The 18,499-nt window shown below is 44.4% G+C and overlaps 2 protein-coding genes across 2 annotated transcripts; one reads left to right on the top strand and one right to left on the bottom strand.

Annotated features, from left to right (window-relative positions):
- The first annotated feature begins 1,592 nt into the window (after nucleotides 1–1,592).
- LOC311121820 (mitochondrial dicarboxylate carrier-like) lies at nucleotides 1,593–17,335 on the top strand. Its single transcript, XM_084196262.1, has 11 exons — nucleotides 1,593–2,099; nucleotides 7,243–7,362; nucleotides 9,568–9,682; nucleotides 9,819–9,867; nucleotides 10,178–10,219; nucleotides 10,500–10,543; nucleotides 10,771–10,841; nucleotides 11,866–11,958; nucleotides 12,257–12,334; nucleotides 13,012–13,068; nucleotides 15,214–17,335. Exons 1-11 carry the CDS (start codon nucleotides 2,010–2,012, stop codon nucleotides 15,313–15,315), a joined length of 861 nt encoding a protein of 286 aa, XP_084052388.1. The 5' UTR covers nucleotides 1,593–2,009; the 3' UTR covers nucleotides 15,316–17,335.
- Nucleotides 13,075–14,567, bottom strand: LOC311121783 (uncharacterized protein; the record flags this gene model as incomplete). Its single annotated transcript, XM_084196233.1, has 4 exons — nucleotides 13,075–13,428; nucleotides 13,654–14,328; nucleotides 14,374–14,434; nucleotides 14,554–14,567. 4 exons carry the CDS (start codon nucleotides 14,565–14,567, stop codon nucleotides 13,114–13,116), a joined length of 1,065 nt encoding a protein of 354 aa, XP_084052359.1. The 3' UTR covers nucleotides 13,075–13,113.
- Nucleotides 17,336–18,499: the final 1,164 nt, after the last annotated feature.

Raw genomic sequence — 18,499 nt, 5'->3', positions numbered from 1 at the left:
GCAGTTCCCCTATATATCCACATGGTGGCAGTAGAGGTGTATTTTTCACAGGAACCAGGTGATCTTTCACGCAGAGAGAGACAAGTGTATTTCAATAGTCTTGTGGCTTCCTCTCCTTGTCTCTCCGCTTGCCTTTGCGCTGATCGCAAAATACAAGATAGGATAGCACACAGATAGCAATGTGGAGGAAGGCTAATGGGCATTTGTCAAGTTATCTCATGTTCTCTACAGATGAAGGAAAGGAGACAGAAAAGGTTAAGAAGCCAAGGTAGACTATTGAGATGCACCCCTACTGGACAAGCGTCTCCATAGTGACAGAAACAGCATGGGGATTTTAGGGCTCAAATTCCTTAGTGAGCTGTTCCAAGTTGTTCTAGGTTCATGGAAGCAAAGAGACACCATCAAGTTAACTTTCCTCCCTATGAGCACAAGACATGGAAATTACATGTTTGATTGAAAAGGTCAGACACAATCAAGCAATGTTAAATTAACCTGGACCAGCCTATCAAAAGCTATAGGGCTAGGCTATTCAATGGTGTGACCTCAATAAAAGTATATGTGTGTAAGGGCGAGCATGTTAATTTGGACCGTGACCAAAGTTCCAGCGCTTAAAACAAGTCTTTGCACCAGACAGGAATTTTACAGTGTGTGTGCACGCTCCTGACTTGTTTGGAATCTCTTTGAGTGCGCGTGCAAAGAGATTCCAACCAAGTCAGGCGCGTGCACACACACATATTGTGTAAACTTGCACCACCACCTCTATGCCACACACACACAACAACAACAACTAATAGAACGTGTATATTTAAACACAAGGCATGTAGCCTTCTGTGTGACTCTTTAACAATGTTCCAAAGAGTATATGTCCTGGGGAATGCGAGGCGAGCTGTCAATCTCCTCCTGGCGCGAGGTCAGCATACCAAAGAGGCATTCTGGAACAACGGTGGCTTTTTGACACGTTGAAGTGTTTTAAATAAGATGAGAAGTTGTACTTGTACATGGTTATGTGTTGTTTTAGTAGCCTTCTGAGAAATGAAATTGCCTAACCTAGATTGTATATGCTCCAAGTACACGTCCGGGTTTGGCCGGTGTAGGCCGTCATTGTAAATAAGAATTTGTTCTTAACTGACTTGCCTAGTTTAATAAAGGTAAAATAAAATACAAATAAAGTATAGGCTAGCGCTAGCCCACATGCCGTCAAGTGACGACTGCATTCAAAAATGGGTTAAACGTTAGCTACAGTCAATGTGGATGTTTGTCTGCAGCTGTGGCGCAATAACACGAACAGCTCTCGGTCACAAACAAGAGAGCGCGGGAAACAATAACAACAGAATAGAGAAATTGTAACCAGTTTCAAATGGATTCCGGTAAACATTTTTATCACGGATAAAATGTACCGCCGCTTGACTCGGTTGAAAAAGAAAGTTTCCTCGTTGGAGAATGTTGGAACTTGTTTCCCTTAAAGCGACAGAGTATTTATACGCTGTGTCTGGTTGGGTAGCTGAGTACGTGAGGGTGTACTGTGTCTTTAAGAACCACGGGGGAGGTTTGACAACAGTCATCCTCTCTGTAGCGTAGCCTAGAGAAACCGGTGACTTTTTCAGTTTTGACGTTTGCAAAAACAACCTGAAAATAAGTTGTCGACCTTTGAGTCTGGCTAGCTAGAGCACGAGGAGGCAGCTCCTCGGCGCCGGGTGGCAATTGGCTGCGCGTGCACTCACTTCGACTCCCCTTCTCTCTCTGTCTATTCATTTCCTATCACGCGTTCTGTAAAATTGCCTACACACATACGGTGGCGTCAGCAATCATTGGCAATTTTGAAGATTAACGAGGTTATCCTACATTCGACCGTCAGGGAGAGAGCGGACCAGAGAGCACAGACTGCTGCGCCGACCTGCCTGCGTGTCGCGGTGGATAGGAAGCTTGGCTCTGGCTCGCAGCTTTGTTGGACTGGATCGAATTGGACACAGCGAAGAGCAGTGGGACTATATAGAGACAGGGGGGGAAATATGACCGATAAACGGATGTCGCGGTGGTATTTCGGGGGGCTCGCTTCCTGCGGGGCTGCCTGCTGCACCCATCCTTTGGACCTCATCAAGGTAAGTGCTGGAGAGAGAACCATATAACCCCATACCCTGGCAGGATTATAGCCAACCTACGGAGGCTGCAGGCCCGCTAGTCAGCCAGCTGTTTACCTGGAAAGCTGGGGACAACATCTGCCCTGATTTTATCCAATGTTATAAAATAGTAAACAGGCTACTGGGTTCTATCCAAACTAAACACAGCGCACTGCGGATGTTCGGAAAAATAGGACAGAAAAGGAAAAGTTGTAGAATCATTTTCTCTCTCTCTTTCCCTCTCGCTCTCGTCTAGCCTAGTCACATGACACTGAGTGTGTATGTTCTGTGTCCGGCGGGGGTACGGGTAGCAGTGATTGGCCTCGTTAAGCGCGAGCTCTCCGGTTCACTGACCGGCTAACTGCGCAGCTCAGGTGCAGAGTAAACGGGGTTAGGCCTAGTGGAACTGTAGCGCCAAAGCTGTCTCATATTACGGATAACTCACAGTAGTAGTAGTAGTAGCCACATGCTCTACTGTTGTCATTGAGCATGTACAGGCCAGGGTCATCTCGAAGTCAAGAATAGCACACACAGAATGCCATATCCCATCCCTACAGTAGGCCTGTGTGCGGTATAACATGTGTAGGCTTAATTAACAAGCCTGATTAACACTGCAGGGCCAAGCTGAACTGTACTGGCCTGTTTATGCATCCACCACAGTTGCTGGAACCGTCCTGGAAAGTGAAGAAAAATGCAAAAATTCCCGAGCCAGTGCAGTACGGTTGGGGTCCTATAGTGTAACAGAATGCCAGAGGCATACAAGTAGGTCAGTGTTTAGTGTAATTATATAGACATGGTATGACATTACAGCACTAACTAGCAGTCTTAAAACAGCTGTTAACTCTAGGGCTTCCTGTGTGTAGCGTCTCTGTGTTTGAGTGTACTAAGAGGTCTGGGCCTTTATGACACAGGTGGTAGTGCGCGAGGCAGGCCCGTAACTGCAGGGTTGCTGGTTCGAACCCTGCTCCAGATGCTTTCCCCTATCGCTGTATCTGTATTGGTAGTGAGGGGAGCCTGTGTTGGACAGAGGTCATAGGGTAGTGGGAGGAGCTAGTGTTGGACAGAGGTGTGTGTGTGTGTGTGTGTGTGTGTGTGTGTGGAGTTGATAGTGTAGTCTATACAGCCTGTCTCAACTCGCCTACTTAGAAAAGTCTAAATGTGTATAATTACTTTGTGGGAGAGGCACACACACACACACACACACACACACACACACACACACACATACAGTGCATGCACACATTACACACATGCACATACACATTTGGCATAATAGATACTGAGAGCATAGTACAATACAGGTCAGTGAAGGTAGTCTGTGTACCGGTAAGCATGTTTTATGTCAGATTTAAACTAATATTACCTACATAGTGCACTACTTTTGCCCAGAGCCCTATGGGTACTATATAGGGGATAGGGTGCCATTTGGAACACAGGGTAGCAGTGATCGGCCTCGTTAAGTCACTGACCGGCTAACTCCGCCGCTACGGTGCGGTGCGATGCGGGGTAAACAGGGTTAGGGCTAGTGGAACTGTAGCGTTATAGCCATCTCATATTACAGATAACTCACAGTAGTAGCAGTAGTAGTAGTAGTAGCAGTAGCAGTAGCAGTAGTAGTAGTAGTAGTAGTAGTAGCAGTAGTAGTAGTAGTAGAAGTAGTAGCAGTAGTAGCAGTAGCAGTAGTAGTATAAGTAGTAGTAGTAGTAGCAGTAGCAGTAGTAATAGCAGTAGCAGTAGTAGTAGCATTAGTAGTAGTAGCAGTAGTAGTAGTAGTAGTAGTAGAAGCAGTAGTAGCAGTAGTAGCAGTAGCAGTAGCAGTAGTAGTAGTAGTAGTAGCAGTAGAAGTATTAGTAGTAGTAGTAGTAGCAGTAGTAGCAGTAGTAGTAGTAGCCACATGCTCTACTGTTGTCATTGAGCATGTACAGGCCAGGGTCATCTCGAAGTCAAGAATAGATGGGGACCCATCCATCCTGCTCTATACTGTGTGTGTGAGAGAGATGATGACGACAAACCTGCCAGAACAAGACAAAGAGAGATGACCTCAAACTCTCTCTTTGTCGACAAACCTGCCAGAACAAGACATTTGTCCTCTGAAGCTAGCCATGCCCAGAGATACACAGCACAACGCGAAAGTGTAAATTATCACTTATCAACAGCTGTGGAGGAGAAAGTAGAGCTCAGACAAGTAAAGTTCAGACAGAAATTGACCACACAGAGCGTACAAAACATTTGACACAAACCGGCACCTACTACCATACCCTGTTAAAAGGCACTACTCTTTTGTCTTGCCAATTTACCCTCTGAATGGCACACATACACAATTCATGTCTCAATTGTCTCAAGGCTTAAAAATCCTTCTTTAACCTGTCTCCTCCTCTTCATCTACACTGATTTGAAGTGGATGTAACACCTGGATTCACCTGGTCACAGTCTATGTAATGGAAAGAGTTCTTAATGTTTTGTCCACTCAGTGTATATGACTCTAGCCTGCCTTCTCCTCTTCTCCTGAAGCTAGCCATGACTAGCTTAGCGTCCCGGGTTGTAGTGCTGCCGGAGTGCAGGGGAGCGGCGCTCCCTCACTTTTTTTCAATTTGAGAATACACAGACCTCATACAATTATTACTGGAAAATAAATTCTAAATAAATAATATTTAATTACCACAAAAAATTCCATGAAAAACGATAGGCTCTTTATTTGGTTTGTCATTCTATGAATAGCAGCCTAGAGGTAGGTAAATGGTGGTTCGTTCCCTGTCGTCTCTCTGACGGTGGCGAGAATGATGAAGAACTGTAGGCTGTGTGTGTGCACAGCAGAAGGCCCATCAGAAGCTCGACCACTTTGTCAGAACGTTGAAAAAGAATCAGCAGCAGTTTGTTGTCCTGAAGCCCTGCCTCTCCTCTCTGACCTGGTTCATACTGTTGTTGCTATGCCTGTTGTCTGGCATGAAGTCAGTTGCCCTAGTAACGCCCTACCTCTCTCTCTGCTACCTGAGGGGAGGGAGATGGTCTGGATCTCACTAGTGTGTGTGTGTGTGTCGGCATGTGTGTGAACGTGCACATTAATGGGTGTGTTTGTTTAACTAAACATCCTAGCACCTACATCTAAGTTATGGCATTGTCTTCCTATCAGTATTTCTCTAGAAACTCTGTAACATCACTGGAACAATGGGACAGTGTGTTGGTGATGTGACTCAGGAGGAGCTGGAGGTTAGAGGTTACATGCTGACTTCTTCTTTTAGGAAAAGTGCCCAGCTCATTTTTGGCTTTCAGTGTCGTTAGAGAAGATACTCATTGCACTGTGTCCTGACTGGAGTGCTTATTGAGTGCCAGCCAGGTCCTGCAGCAACCAGCTATCTGTATCTGCACTCAGGGTGTGAATGATTATCTAGTCACAACAGGGTGAGAGGGAAACATGGAGAGGGTGATAAAGAAAGGAGAGAGAGAGACAGAGAGGGAAGAGGGAGAAGAAATATAGGAGAAAGCCAGTTATTTACAGTGAGAGAGAGGGAGTGGATGATTGAGGGGAGAAGGAAAGAGAATGGAAGAGAAAAGAGAGAGAGAGAGAGAGAGAGAGAGAGAGCAAGGGAGAGAGAGAAAGCGACAGAGCGAGAAAGAGAGATTGTTTGTGTTCCATGGTTGAAGGCCTTGGTGGCCTTTGAACTCAAACAGTACTGATAAGCCGGTGGGAGCGAGAGGCGTGATTGGCCGGAGGGAGGCCACACTTGGAGCAGAGCCCAGTTGAAAAAGAGGGAGCGAGAGTTCAAAGGAGGTCAGAGAATTACCTTAAAAAAAACTATTCCCCGTACACACACAACATTAAAACACCTGTACATACACACACGAGAATGTCAGTAATTGTGATATTCCATCTACTGCTACCACTACAACTATCACAACCATATCTACAGCTCTCTCCACTGACTCCCAACTACTACATTATACTGCTATCTCCATAGACAGTAACTAGTACATTATACTGCTATCTCTATAGACAGTAACTAGTACATTATACTACTATCTCTATAGACAGTAACTAGTACATTATACTACTATCTCTATAGACAGTAACTACTACATTATACTACTATCTCCATAGACAGTAACTACTACATTATACTGCTATCTCTATAGACAGTAACTACTACATTATACTACTATCTCTATAGACAGTAACTACTACATTATACTACTATCTCTATAGACAGTAACTACTACATTATACTACTATCTCCATAGACAGTAACTACTACATTATACTGCTATCTCTATAGACAGTAACTACTACATTATACTACTATCTCTATAGACAGTAACTACTACATTATATTACTATCTCTATAGACAGTAACTACTACATTATATTACTATCTCTATAGACAGTAACTACTACATTATACTACTATCTCTATAGACAGTAACTACTACATTATACTACTATCTCTATAGACAGTAACTACTACATTATACTACTATCTCTATAGACAGTAACTACTACATTATACTACTATCTCTATAGACAGTAACTACTACATTATACTACTATCTCCATAGACAGTAACTATAATAGACTTCAAGGACAGCTCCTCAGTGTGTGGCGGTGTGTGTGTAGATTTATCTCTACCATAAGTCACAGTGACACGCCCGTTCCTGCCAGCGTGTACCATCTCTCAGATCGCCACGGTTACAACCAGGTCAGCTGAGCTATAAACACTCAGCATGAATCTGTCTGTCACGCTAGTGTGTCTGTCTATCTGTCTGTCTGTCTGTCACGCTAGTGTGTCTGTCTGTCTGTCTGTCTGTCTGTCTGTCTCTGTTTGTCTAACCTGTCTAACCTGTATGTCTGTCTGTCTGTCTGTGTCTGTCTGTCTGTCTGTCTGTCTGTCTGTCTCTGTTTGTCTAATCTGTCTAACCTGTCTAACCTGTCTGTCTGTCTGTGGGAGAGAGGCAGTTCCACACTCACTCAAAAATAGACACAGACTGATGACCGACTGATGATGATGAGTGTAATGATGATGAAGATGCAGTATATTGATCGTATTTGTAATGATGATGATGGTAATGATGAAATAATGATTGTGTGTGTGTGTGTGTGTGTGTGTGTGTGTGTGTGTGTGTGTGTGTTTAGGTCCACCTGCAGACCCAGCAGAAGGGTAAGATGGGGATGGTGAGCATGGCCATGCAGGTAGTGAAGAATGATGGAGCTCTGGCTCTGTACAACGGACTCAGCGCATCACTCTGCAGACAGGTAGGAGGATGAGGGAGGGGGGGTGTAATCCTGTAATGATAGTTCCATTAGTGCTGTATGGACTCTGTCCCAGAGATAGGTAGATGGAACCTGAGTGTTCCAGGCAGAAGGATCAGTATTCTGTCCCAGAGATAGGTAGATGGAGCCTGAGTGTTCCAGGCAGAATGATCAGTATTCTGTCCCAGAGATAGGTAGATGGAGCCTGAGTGTTCCAGGCAGAAGGATCAGTATTCTGTCCCAGAGATAGGTAGATGGAGCCTGAGTGTTCCAGGCAGAAGGATCAGTATTCTGTCCCAGAGATAGGTAGATGGAACCTGAGTGTTCCAGGCAGAAGGATCAGTATTCTGTCCCAGAGATAGGTAGATGGAGCCTGAGTGTTCCAGGCAGAATGATCAGTATTCTGTCCCAGAGATAGGTAGATGGAACCTGAGTGTTCCAGGCAGAAGGATCAGTATTCTGTCCCAGTATGCTTTTCTCCCCATCAGCAATTTAAAACACTAAACTTAGCTCTCTGGCTTTTGTCCTGTCAAGCATTAGCAAAAATACATGTTTTATCCATACACATTAGGACCATAATGTGTGCGTTCCAAATTATATTTTGTATTTTTTAAAGTAATTTAGCATATGCTCTTATCCAGAGCCACTGACAGGAGTAATTAGGGTTAAGTGCTTTGCTCAAGAGCACATCAGCAGATTTTTTCACCTAGTCAGCTCTGGGATTTGAACCAGCGACCTTTTGCTACTGGCCCAACGCTCTTAACCGCTAGGCTACCTGCTGCCCCAAATGACGTTATAATCCATGCTCTGCTTTTGACCAATGAGCCCTGGTTAAAAGCAGTGCCCTATATTGGGAGTAGGGTACCGTTTGGAACGCATGCAATGCCTCACCTGGATACAGTTTGTTTCAATGGCCTGGATGCAGAAGTACGGCGCTGGGTTTTCCTCAATCACACTGGACCTGAGCAGGAACAACTCTGGACCCTAATTACAGCCTAAAGCATGGTATAGCCTTGAACTAGGACACAGAACTTTACCCCCCCCTGGTCAGGAACAACTCTGGACCCAATGCACAAGCACTAAGGGGCAAATCCACTTCAGTCAAATTGTCACTTCATGTCCCATTGACATCAATGGCATGACTAAGAACATGTGAAGTGGAAGTTAGTTTCCCCTCTGATAGTGTTGCATCAGAGGGAATTCTCTATAAGAAGACAGACCAGTAGTAAGAATGTCAGGCAGTTACCACAGTAACACACAGTGAGGAAACTGGTGAAGTTGCCCATAGACACTGATCTTGGGTCAGTTTAGCATTTTCCCCAATATTGGTTAAGGTTAGGATTGAGGGAGGGGAAGCTGATTCTAGATCTGTACCTAACGGAAACTGGTTGGGGTGTTGAAACGTCCTGTTAACGCCTCTATTGACACATCTCTCTCTCTCTCTGGAGAGGAGCTGTTTGCTGTTTGTGACAGATGGGTTTCACCTTGTGGTGGATTGAAGCTATGACATACAACTAGAATGTTCGTAGGATGATAGCTACACATCACTCTTTCTTCAATTTGATGTACTTTTTCTTACTCTTGTTCTCGTGTCTCTCCTCTGCCCTCTACTATTGTCTCTCTCTCTCTCTCTCTCTCTCTCTCTCTCTCTCTCTCTCTCTCTCTCTCTCTCTCTCTCTCTCTATCTATCTATCTATCTATCTATCTATCTATCTATCTATCTATCTATCTATCTATCTATCTATCTATCTATCTATCTATCTATCTATCTATCTATCTATCTATCTATCTATCTATCTATCTATCTATCTATCTATCTATCTATCTATCTATCTATCTATCAATTCAATTTAAGGGCTTTATTGGCATGGGAAACAAATGTTAACATTGCCAAAGCAAGTGAAATAGATAGTAAACAAAAGTGAAATAAACTATAAATATTAACAGTAAACATTACACTCAGAAATTCCAAAAGAATAAAGACATTTCAGTGTTGTAACAATGTGCAAATAGTTAAAGTACTCTCTCTCTCTCTCTCTCTCTCTCTCGCTGTGTCTGTCTGTCTGTCTGTCTGTCTGTCTGTGTCTCTCTCCCCTCTCCTCTCCTCTCTTCTCCTCTCCTCTCCTCTCCTCTCCTCTCCTCTCCTCTCCTCTCCTCTCCTCTCCTCTCCTCTCCTCTCCTCTCCTCTCCTCTTCCCCTTCTCTCTAGATGTCCTATTCTCTAACTAGGTTTGCTATCTATGAGACAGTCAGAGACATGTTGAGCAGCAGTAACCAGGGCCCCATGCCTTTCTACCAGAAGGTGCTGCTGGGGGCCTTCGGAGGTAGGGACACACACACACAGGGTTGTGCATACACGCATGTATGCTGAACACACACACGCTGGGGTGTACACACATGCACACTGTCGCAGACTAAGGGTAATGCTCACACACACACTAATCTCTCTCATGCTTCTAGGTTTTACTGGTGGGTTCATCGGCACTCCTGCAGACATGGTGAACGTCAGGTGAGAGAAACACACAGCTCTCTTTGCAATTTATGATAGTATAATTATTGTAATGTTCTAACTAATATACTAGTTTAATGGTTTGGCTGTATTGTGTCTGAATATTGTAATGTTGTAAGTAATACTAGTTTAATGGTTTGGCTGTATGGTGTATGAATATTGTAATGTTGTAACTAATATACTAGTTTAATGGTTTGGCTGTATGGTGTATGAATATTGTAATGTTGTAACTAATATACTAGTTTAATGGTTTGGCTATATGGTGTATGAATATTGTAATGTTGTAACTAATACTAGTTTTCCCCCTCAGGATGCAGAATGATGTTAAACTACCTCCAGAACTGAGGAGGAAGTGAGTGTTCCTGACCATTTAGACTACATGGTATGTTGTTGATCTGACAATGTCTAACTCTCTCTCTCTCTCGCTCTCTCTCTCTCCCTCTCTGTCTCTCTCTCTCTCTCTCTCTCTGTCTCTCTCTCTCTCTCTCTCTCTCTCTCTCTCTCTCTCTCTCTCTCTCTCTCTCCCTCTCTCTCTCTCTCTCTCTCTCTCTCTCTCTCTCTCTCTCTCTGTCTCTGTCTCTGTCTCTGTCTCTGTCTCTGTCTCTCTCTCTCTCTCTCTCTCTCTCTCTCAGCTACAAACATGCTGTGGACGGTCTCTTCAGGGTCTTCAGAGAAGGTAGGAATGTGTGTGAGTTGTACTCTCTATCTCTGTAGAAAAAGATGAAATGTCAAGAGACCGGTTCTGAGTTTAGAGAGGGAGTCGCACGCTATCGCTCCAATGTAATACATTTGATAAAAAATAGAACGATAGAAAGCTTTTGTTCAAATGAATTGATACAGTTTGTATTCTGCTGCTCTGTGCTCTGTGTGACCCTTGACCTCTCCCCTCTGACCTGTGTGTAGAGGGGGTGAGGAAGTTGTTCTCAGGAGCCACCATGGCCTCCAGCAGAGGAGCTCTGGTCACTGTGGGACAGGTACGACCGCACGGCACCCTGGGAAATTAAGTTTAATAGCGTTATGTGTAGCAGTACTTTGTATAGATTAGAAGAGAGACACTGTTTGCTGGTTGACACTGGTTGATTGTTTTTAGGTGTTCTCTTTGTATGTACTGATTTGTCTTTTGAATGTATTTTGAATTATAACACATCTCTCCCTCCTCTCTCTCACTCAATTCAATTTCAATTCAATTTAAGGGCTTTATTGGCATGGGAAACGTGTGTTAACATTGCCATAGCAAGTGAAGCAGATAGTAAACAAAAGTGAAATAAACAATAAATATTAACAGTAAACATTACACTCAGAAGTTTCAAAAGAATAAAGACATTTCAAATGTCATAGTATGTATATATACAGTGTTGTAACAATGTGCAAATAGTTAAAGTACAAATAGGAAAATAAATAAAACATAAATATGGGTTGTATTTACAATGGTGTTTGTTCTTCACTGGTTGCCCTTTTCTTGTGGCAACAGGTCACAAATATTGCTGCTGTGATGGCACACTGTGGTATTTCACCCAGTAGATATGGGAGTTGATCAAAATTGGGTTTGTTTTCGAATTCTTTGTGGATCTGTGTAATCTGTGGGAAGTATGTGTCTCTAATATGGTCTCTCTCTCTCTCTCTCTCTCTCTCTCTCTCTCTCTCTCTCTCTCTCTCCATCTCTCCCACTCCCTCGCCCCCTCTCTCCCCCCTCCTCTCTCTCTCTCCATCTCTCTCACTCCCTCGCCCCCTCTCTCCCCCCCTCCTCTCTCTCTCTCCATCTCTCCCACTCCCTCGCCCCCTCTCTCCCCCCTCCTCTCTCTCTCTATCTCTATCTCTATCTCTATCTCTCTCTCTCTCTCTCTCTCTCTCTCTCTCTCTCCCACTCCCTCGCCCTCTCTCCCCCCTCCTCTCTCTCTCTCCATCTCTCCCACTCCCTCGCCCTCTCTCCCCCCTCCTCTCTCTCTCTCCATCTCTCCCACTCCCTCGCCCCCTCTCTCCCCCCTCCTCTCTCTGTAGTTGGCATGTTATGACCAGGCTAAACAGCTGGTGCTGTCTTCAGGCTTCATGGGAGATAACATCCTCACACACTTCCTGTCCAGCTTCATCGCTGTGAGTAACCTGGCTTCTTATTGGTTAATAGAGTGCAGGGTGCTGGTTGGATAAGGAACCAGAAGAATGTGATTGTTAATTGAATAACTCAAAGAAAACTAATTATATGTATCTTTCTCTCTCCCTGTCTCTGCTTGTGTCTCTCTCTCTCTCTCTCTCTGTCTGCCTGTCTGCCTGTGTGTTTCTCTGTCTGCCTGTGTGTCTGCCTGTGTCTGCCTGTCTGTGTGTGTCTGTCTGCCTGTGTGTCTGTCTGCCTGTGTGTCTGTCTGCCTGTTTGTCTGTGTGTCTCTCTCTGTAGGGAGGCTGTGCTACGTTCCTGTGTCAGCCTCTAGATGTGATGAAGACCAGGTTGATGAACTCTAAAGGAGAATACTCAGTGAGTTACTCTATCCATCCCTCTCTTTGTCATCTACTCCCTCCATCCATCACTCTCTTCTTCGTTTCCTTCATCTCTCTCTCTCTCTCTCTCTCTCTCTCTCTCTCTCTCTCTCTCTCTCTCTCTCTCTCTCTCTCTCTCTCTCTCTCTCTGTCTCTGTCTCTGTCTCTGTCTCTGTGTCTGTCTCTTCTCTCTCTCTCAATTTTAATTCAATTCAATTTCAATTTAAGGGCTTTATTGGCATGGGAAACGTGTGTTAACATTGCCAAAGCAAGTGAAGTAGATAGTAAACAAAAGTGAAATAAACAATAAATATTAACAGTAAACATTACACTCAGAAGTTTCAAAAGAATAAAGACATTTCAAATGTCATATTATGTATATATACAGTGTTGTAACAATGTGCAAATAGTTAAAGTACAAAAGGGAAAATAAATAAACATAAATATGGGTTTCTTTCCCCTCTCTCTCTGTCTCTCTCTCTCTCTCAATGCTTCTCTCTCTCTCTCTCTCTCTCTCTCTCTCTCTCTCTCTCTCTCTCTCTCTCTCTCACTGCTTCTGTCTATTTCCTGTCTCTCTCGCTCTCTCTCTCTCCATCTCGCTCTCTCTCTTCATCTCTCTCTCTTCATCTCTCTCTCTTCTCCTTCAGTATGTAACTGTGTGTGTGTGTGTTTCAGGGTGTGATACACTGTCTAAGAGTGACTGCTAAAGAGGGACCCATGGCCTTCTACAAGGTGAGACGCACACACTCAAACACACATACTTGCAGTCCCAGAAACTCACCTAGCAGGCCAACCTAATAACCTTTGCTCTGTTTGACAGAGGTAAGAGTTTCTAACTAATCTTGTAATCCTGGGTAAGGGTCTTACCTTAACGTATCCATGTCTAAGGTGAAGCCTGGGTAAGGGTCTTACCTTAACGTATCCATGTCTAAGGTGAAGCCTGGGTAAGGGTCTTACCTTAACGTATCCATGTCTAAGGTGAAGCCTGGGTAAGGGTCTTACCTTAACGTATCCATGTCTAAGGTGAAGCCTGGGTAAGGGTCTTACCTTAACGTATCCATGTCTAAGGTGAAGCCTGGGTAAAGGTCTTACCTTAACGTATCTATGTCTAAGTTGAAGCCTGGGTAAAGGTCTTACCTTAACTTATCCATGTCTAAGGTGAAGCCTGGGTAAAGGTCTTACCTTAACGTATCCATGTCTACGGTGAAGCCTGGGTAAGGGTCTTACCTTAACTTATCCATGTCTAAGGTGAAGCCTGGGTAAAGGTCTTACCTTAACTTATCCATGTCTAAGGTGAAGCCTGGGTAAGGGTCTTACCTTAACGTATCCATGTCTAAGGTGAAGCCTGGGTAAGGGTCTTACCTTAACGTATCCATGTCTAAGGTGAAGCCTGGGTAAAGGTCTTACCTTAACGTATCCATGTCTAAGGTGAAGCCTGGGTAAAGGTCTTACCTTAACGTATCCATGTCTAAGGTGAAGCCTGGGTAAAGGTCTTACCTTAACGTATCCATGTCTAAGGTGAAGCCTGGGTAAGGGTCTTACCTTAACGTATCCATGTCTAAGGTGAAGCCTGGGTAAAGGTCTTACCTTAACGTATCCATGTCTAAGGTGAAGCCTGGGTAAGGGTCTTACCTTAACGTATCCATGTCTAAGGTGAAGCCTGGGTAAGGGTCTTACCTTAACGTATCCATGTCTAAGGTGAAGCCTGGGTAAAGGTCTTACCTTAACGTATCCATGTCTAAGGTGAAGCCTGGGTAAGGGTCTTACCTTAACGTATCCACGTCTAAGGTGAAGCCTGGGTAAGGGTCTTACCTTAACGTATCCATGTCTAAGGTGAAGCCTGGGTAAAGGTCTTACCTTAACGTATCCATGTCTAAGGTGAAGCCTGGGTAAAGGTCTTACCTTAACATATCCATGTCTAAGGTGAAGCCTGGGTAAAGGTCTTACCTTAACGTATCCATGTCTAAGGTGAAGCCTGGGTAAGGGTCTTACCTTAACGTATCCACGTCTAAGGTGAAGCCTGGGTAAGGGTCTTACCTTAACGTATCCATGTCTAAGGTGAAGCCTGGGTAAAGGTCTTACCTTAACATATCCATGTCTAAGGTGAAGCCTGGGTAAGGGTCTTACCTTAACGTATCCATGTCTAAGGTGAAGCCTGGGTAAAGTTCTTACCTTAACGTATCCATGTCTAAGGTGAAGCCTGGGTAAAGGTCTTACCTTAACGTATCCATGTCTAAGGTGAAGCCTGGGTAAAGGTCTTACCTTAACATATCCATGTCTAAGGTGAAGCCTGGGTAAGGGTCTTACCTTAACGTATCCATGTCTAAGGTGAAGCCTGGGTAAGGGTCTTACCTTAACGTATCCATGTCTAAGGTGAAGCCTGGGTAAAGGTCTTACCTTAACATATCCATGTCTAAGGTGAAGCCTGGGTAAGGGTCTTACCTTAACGTATCCATGTCTAAGGTGAAGCCTGGGTAAGGGTCTTACCTTAACGTATCCATGTCTAAGGTGAAGCCTGGGTAAAGGTCTTACCTTAACTTATCCATGTCTAAGGTGAAGCCTGGGTAAAGGTCTTACCTTAACGTATCCATGTCTAAGGTGAAGCCTGGGTAAGGGTCTTACCTTAACGTATCCATGTCTAAGGTGAAGCCTGGGTAAAGGTCTTGACTTAATGTCCAATGCAGTTGCAAGAAAGTTAATGAACTGTCCACTTGCATTACAAGGTCTTAACCTACTGTCCAATCAAATGTCAGCATGTAGACCAACTGTCCAATCCAGTGTCAGGGTCTTGACTAAGTGCCCAATGGCATTGCAAGGTTTTAACCAACTGTCCAATCACGTGTCAGAATGCTAACTAACTGTCCAATGGCGTTGCAGGGTCTTGTTCCTGCAGGGATCCGTCTGATCCCTCACACGGTGCTCACCTTCATCTTCCTAGAGCAGCTCAAGAACAACTTCGGCATCATCGTCATCTCCTGAGCACGCTCTGTGACCTACGACCTTTACCCTCTAACCCCCCCCCCCTGCCAAGGTCAACCAATCCCCTGTCACTGCCACGGTGCCACATCCCCCATTGCCCTGCGCTGTCCAATCACACAGAGAGGTGGATGTAGTGATGGACTGTCCACTCTGCTATCCCACCCGGCCCTCTTTCACGTGCTCTGGAAATCAACCAATCACCAGTGGAAAAGACTACGAAGGAACTGCCTACACCTGCACCATCACCGCCTTGTCCACAGGAAGAGTTGTCATAGCAACGCCAGTCATACCCTGCTGTGACATCATCTTCATGCGACTGTCGTCATCAACAGTGCCATTCTCAAATGGGGGGGGCTGCGCCTCAAATCGTACACTATTCCCTATGTAGTGCCTATGACTTATTACCCATAATCTGTAGTGCATTTAACATGTAGCTCTGGTCAGAAGTAATGTGCTACATAGGGAATATAGTGTCATCTGAGACCACTCCCCCTAGACAGTGTTAATGTGCTTATACTGAAGCCTTCTACCATCATGTATGTATGTCTGTATGTACAGTGTGTATCACCCATATCAGTTCCTTTCCACACCAGTCCCTATGTATTACTAGCAGTGTACTAGTTGTAGTAGTATGTATTACTAGCAGTGTACTAGTTATAGTAGTATGTATTACTGGTATGACTGTAGATCACTACAACATTCTAACTGGAACACCTCGACCAACTCCGATACTGTACATTGGGGATGACAGTGACAAAGGGTCCTATTCCTGTTCATGACACTGTAACAGCGGCAGGTAGCCTAGCGGTTAAGAGCGTTGGGCCAGTAACCGGAAGGTTGCCCTTTCGAATCCCTGAGCCGATTAGGTGATACGTCTGTTGTTGCGCCCTCGAGCAAGGAAGGCACTTAACCCTCGTTGCTCTGGATAAGAGCGGCACTAAATGACTAAAATGGTAATGTACTGTATCAGCCCAGTGCTATTCCTGTTCATAAGGGATGCTTATAACTGTAACAGGAGATCAGTGCTATAACTATAGAATATTATGAATCTGAATTTGGGAGTAGCATTGGGTGACATAGGGTCCTAGTCCTGTCTATAAGGGATGCTACATAACAGGTTATAACGCCATAACACCACCGCTATAAAGCCATCACATGCTTACAGACAGAGGTACTAAACAGAAGACGTTGCCCCTAGGCACTGATTCCGGGTCAGACATTAGTTGTATCCCCCTAACAGGTAAAGTTATTATTGGGGTTAGGTGATCTGATCCTAGATCTGTGGTTAGGGACAACAGTAGAAATCCCCCCCAAGGGCAATGTGACCTCGAGATATAACCGGACAGAGATAAGATAAATATAATGAATAGCGTGTGCACTACCTTTGACCAGGAACCATAGGGTCCTATAAGAGATAATTTAGAGATACCGTGAGTTAGAGAGAGATACTGTTTACTGGGACCTGGATGAAACTGTTGTGTTTTAAGGCACTTTATTAAACACACACACACACACAGGTGCACTCAAACACACACATAAGCACACTCACCTAAGACCCACACACACACAAACAAACCTACAGGTAACTTTTGGCAGTTATCTTTAGGTAAGAGGGTATATTTTGGCCACAGCGTTCCAGTGAGTCAGGGTGCCTTCTCTTCTGTGGCCACCAGGGGGCAGCAAGGTACTGTGTGTGTTTGGGAGACTAGTCATTGTGAATGAGTGACTGATTTATTAACAGACAAAAAGTATGTTTCTGTGTGAATGAGAGAGGATTCATTCATAAATACTACTGTGAGATTGTGTGTGAGCGTGTGTTTCAGTTCTTTGTTTGACTATGTGATAGGCCATTATCAAGAGTGGTATTGAGAACCACCACTTGTACAAACACACACACACAATCTCAAGGAATGGAAGTGAGATTGTAGAACCCAGCTCTGTGCGGTTGTACATTTATTAGTTTGTATTTTGTAGATTATAACCTATGATTTTTGGAATTAAAGTACTAATGAAAAATAACTGTCACTGTGTGTGTGTGTGTGCGTGCTTGGGGGTTGAGGTGATGGATCTCCTCGCTGTCTGTCTCCAGGGTCTGTCTGATTATGATACTCTGTCTCCCCCTTTCGGTCGGTGTGAGCAGTGCTCTTCAGTTCTGACGCTCAGTCAATCATCACTCATCGTCTGGTGAGGAGCTAAGAAATATGGTTCTCTTTTAGATATCAGAAACACACTAGAGAAACTGATGGCCGAGGTAGGCTACTTAGCAACTCTGACTAAAATGTTGGCCGTCCTCACTTTCACAGCTGAAGATAAGTGTTCGACGTCTGCAGTTTGCTTTTATGTTACGACAGCACCCAACTAAACTTTCCAGATCTCTGTTTCGCTGGCTTTTAGATCATTAAACACATTTCAAAAGTGTTTGTATCTTTCAGAAAACATGAATATTTATTTAAATGTATTGTTTTCTTCACCACATAAACAACTGCCATCTTGCCTGAAAATAAAAACATTAGTCCCCCCTCTTTTTTTGAATTCTGCCTGTTTTAATTGGTTGAAAACCCCAAATTGACATTGACGAGCTGCTCCAATGTTTAAATGAAATGGCTACCCTAACCCCTAATCCTCCAAACCAATAGCTCATGTACAGTACCTAATAAATTAGTTCTGACAATATGTTCTGCCAATATGGCTAAGAATGTCTTCTTGGGCGTGGCCATCTAGTGCTGAGTGGTGTGATTTAGCAGTTCTGATGGATGGAGACACAGTGTCTCTGTCCTGACCCTGAGGTTCTGAGGTCATGACCTGGTAAACATGTCTCTGTCCTGACCCTGACCCTGAGGCTCTGAGGTCATGACCTGGTAAACATGTCTCTGTCCTGACCCTGACCCTGAGGCTCTGAGGTCATGTCCTGGTAAACATGTCTCTGTCCTGACCCTGCGGTTCTGAGGTCATGTCCTGGTAACCTTGTCTCTGTCCTGACCCTGAGGCTCTGAGGTCATGTCCTGGTAAACATGTCTCTGTCCTGACCCTGAGGTTCTAAGGTCATGTCCTGATAACCATGTCTCTGTCCTGACCCTGAGGTTCTGAGGTCATGACCTGGTAAACATGTCTCTGTCCTGACCCTGCGGTTCTGAGGTCATGTCCTGGTAACCATGTCTCTGTCCTGACCCTGAGGCTCTGAGGT

This window comes from Coregonus lavaretus (assembly GCF_964263955.1).
Source record: "Coregonus lavaretus genome assembly, contig: HAP1_SCAFFOLD_171, whole genome shotgun sequence".
NCBI classification, from domain to species: Eukaryota; Metazoa; Chordata; class Actinopteri; order Salmoniformes; family Salmonidae; genus Coregonus; species Coregonus lavaretus.
Note: the sequence above shows the minus strand (reverse complement) of the source record. Positions and strands in the feature narration are given on the sequence as shown.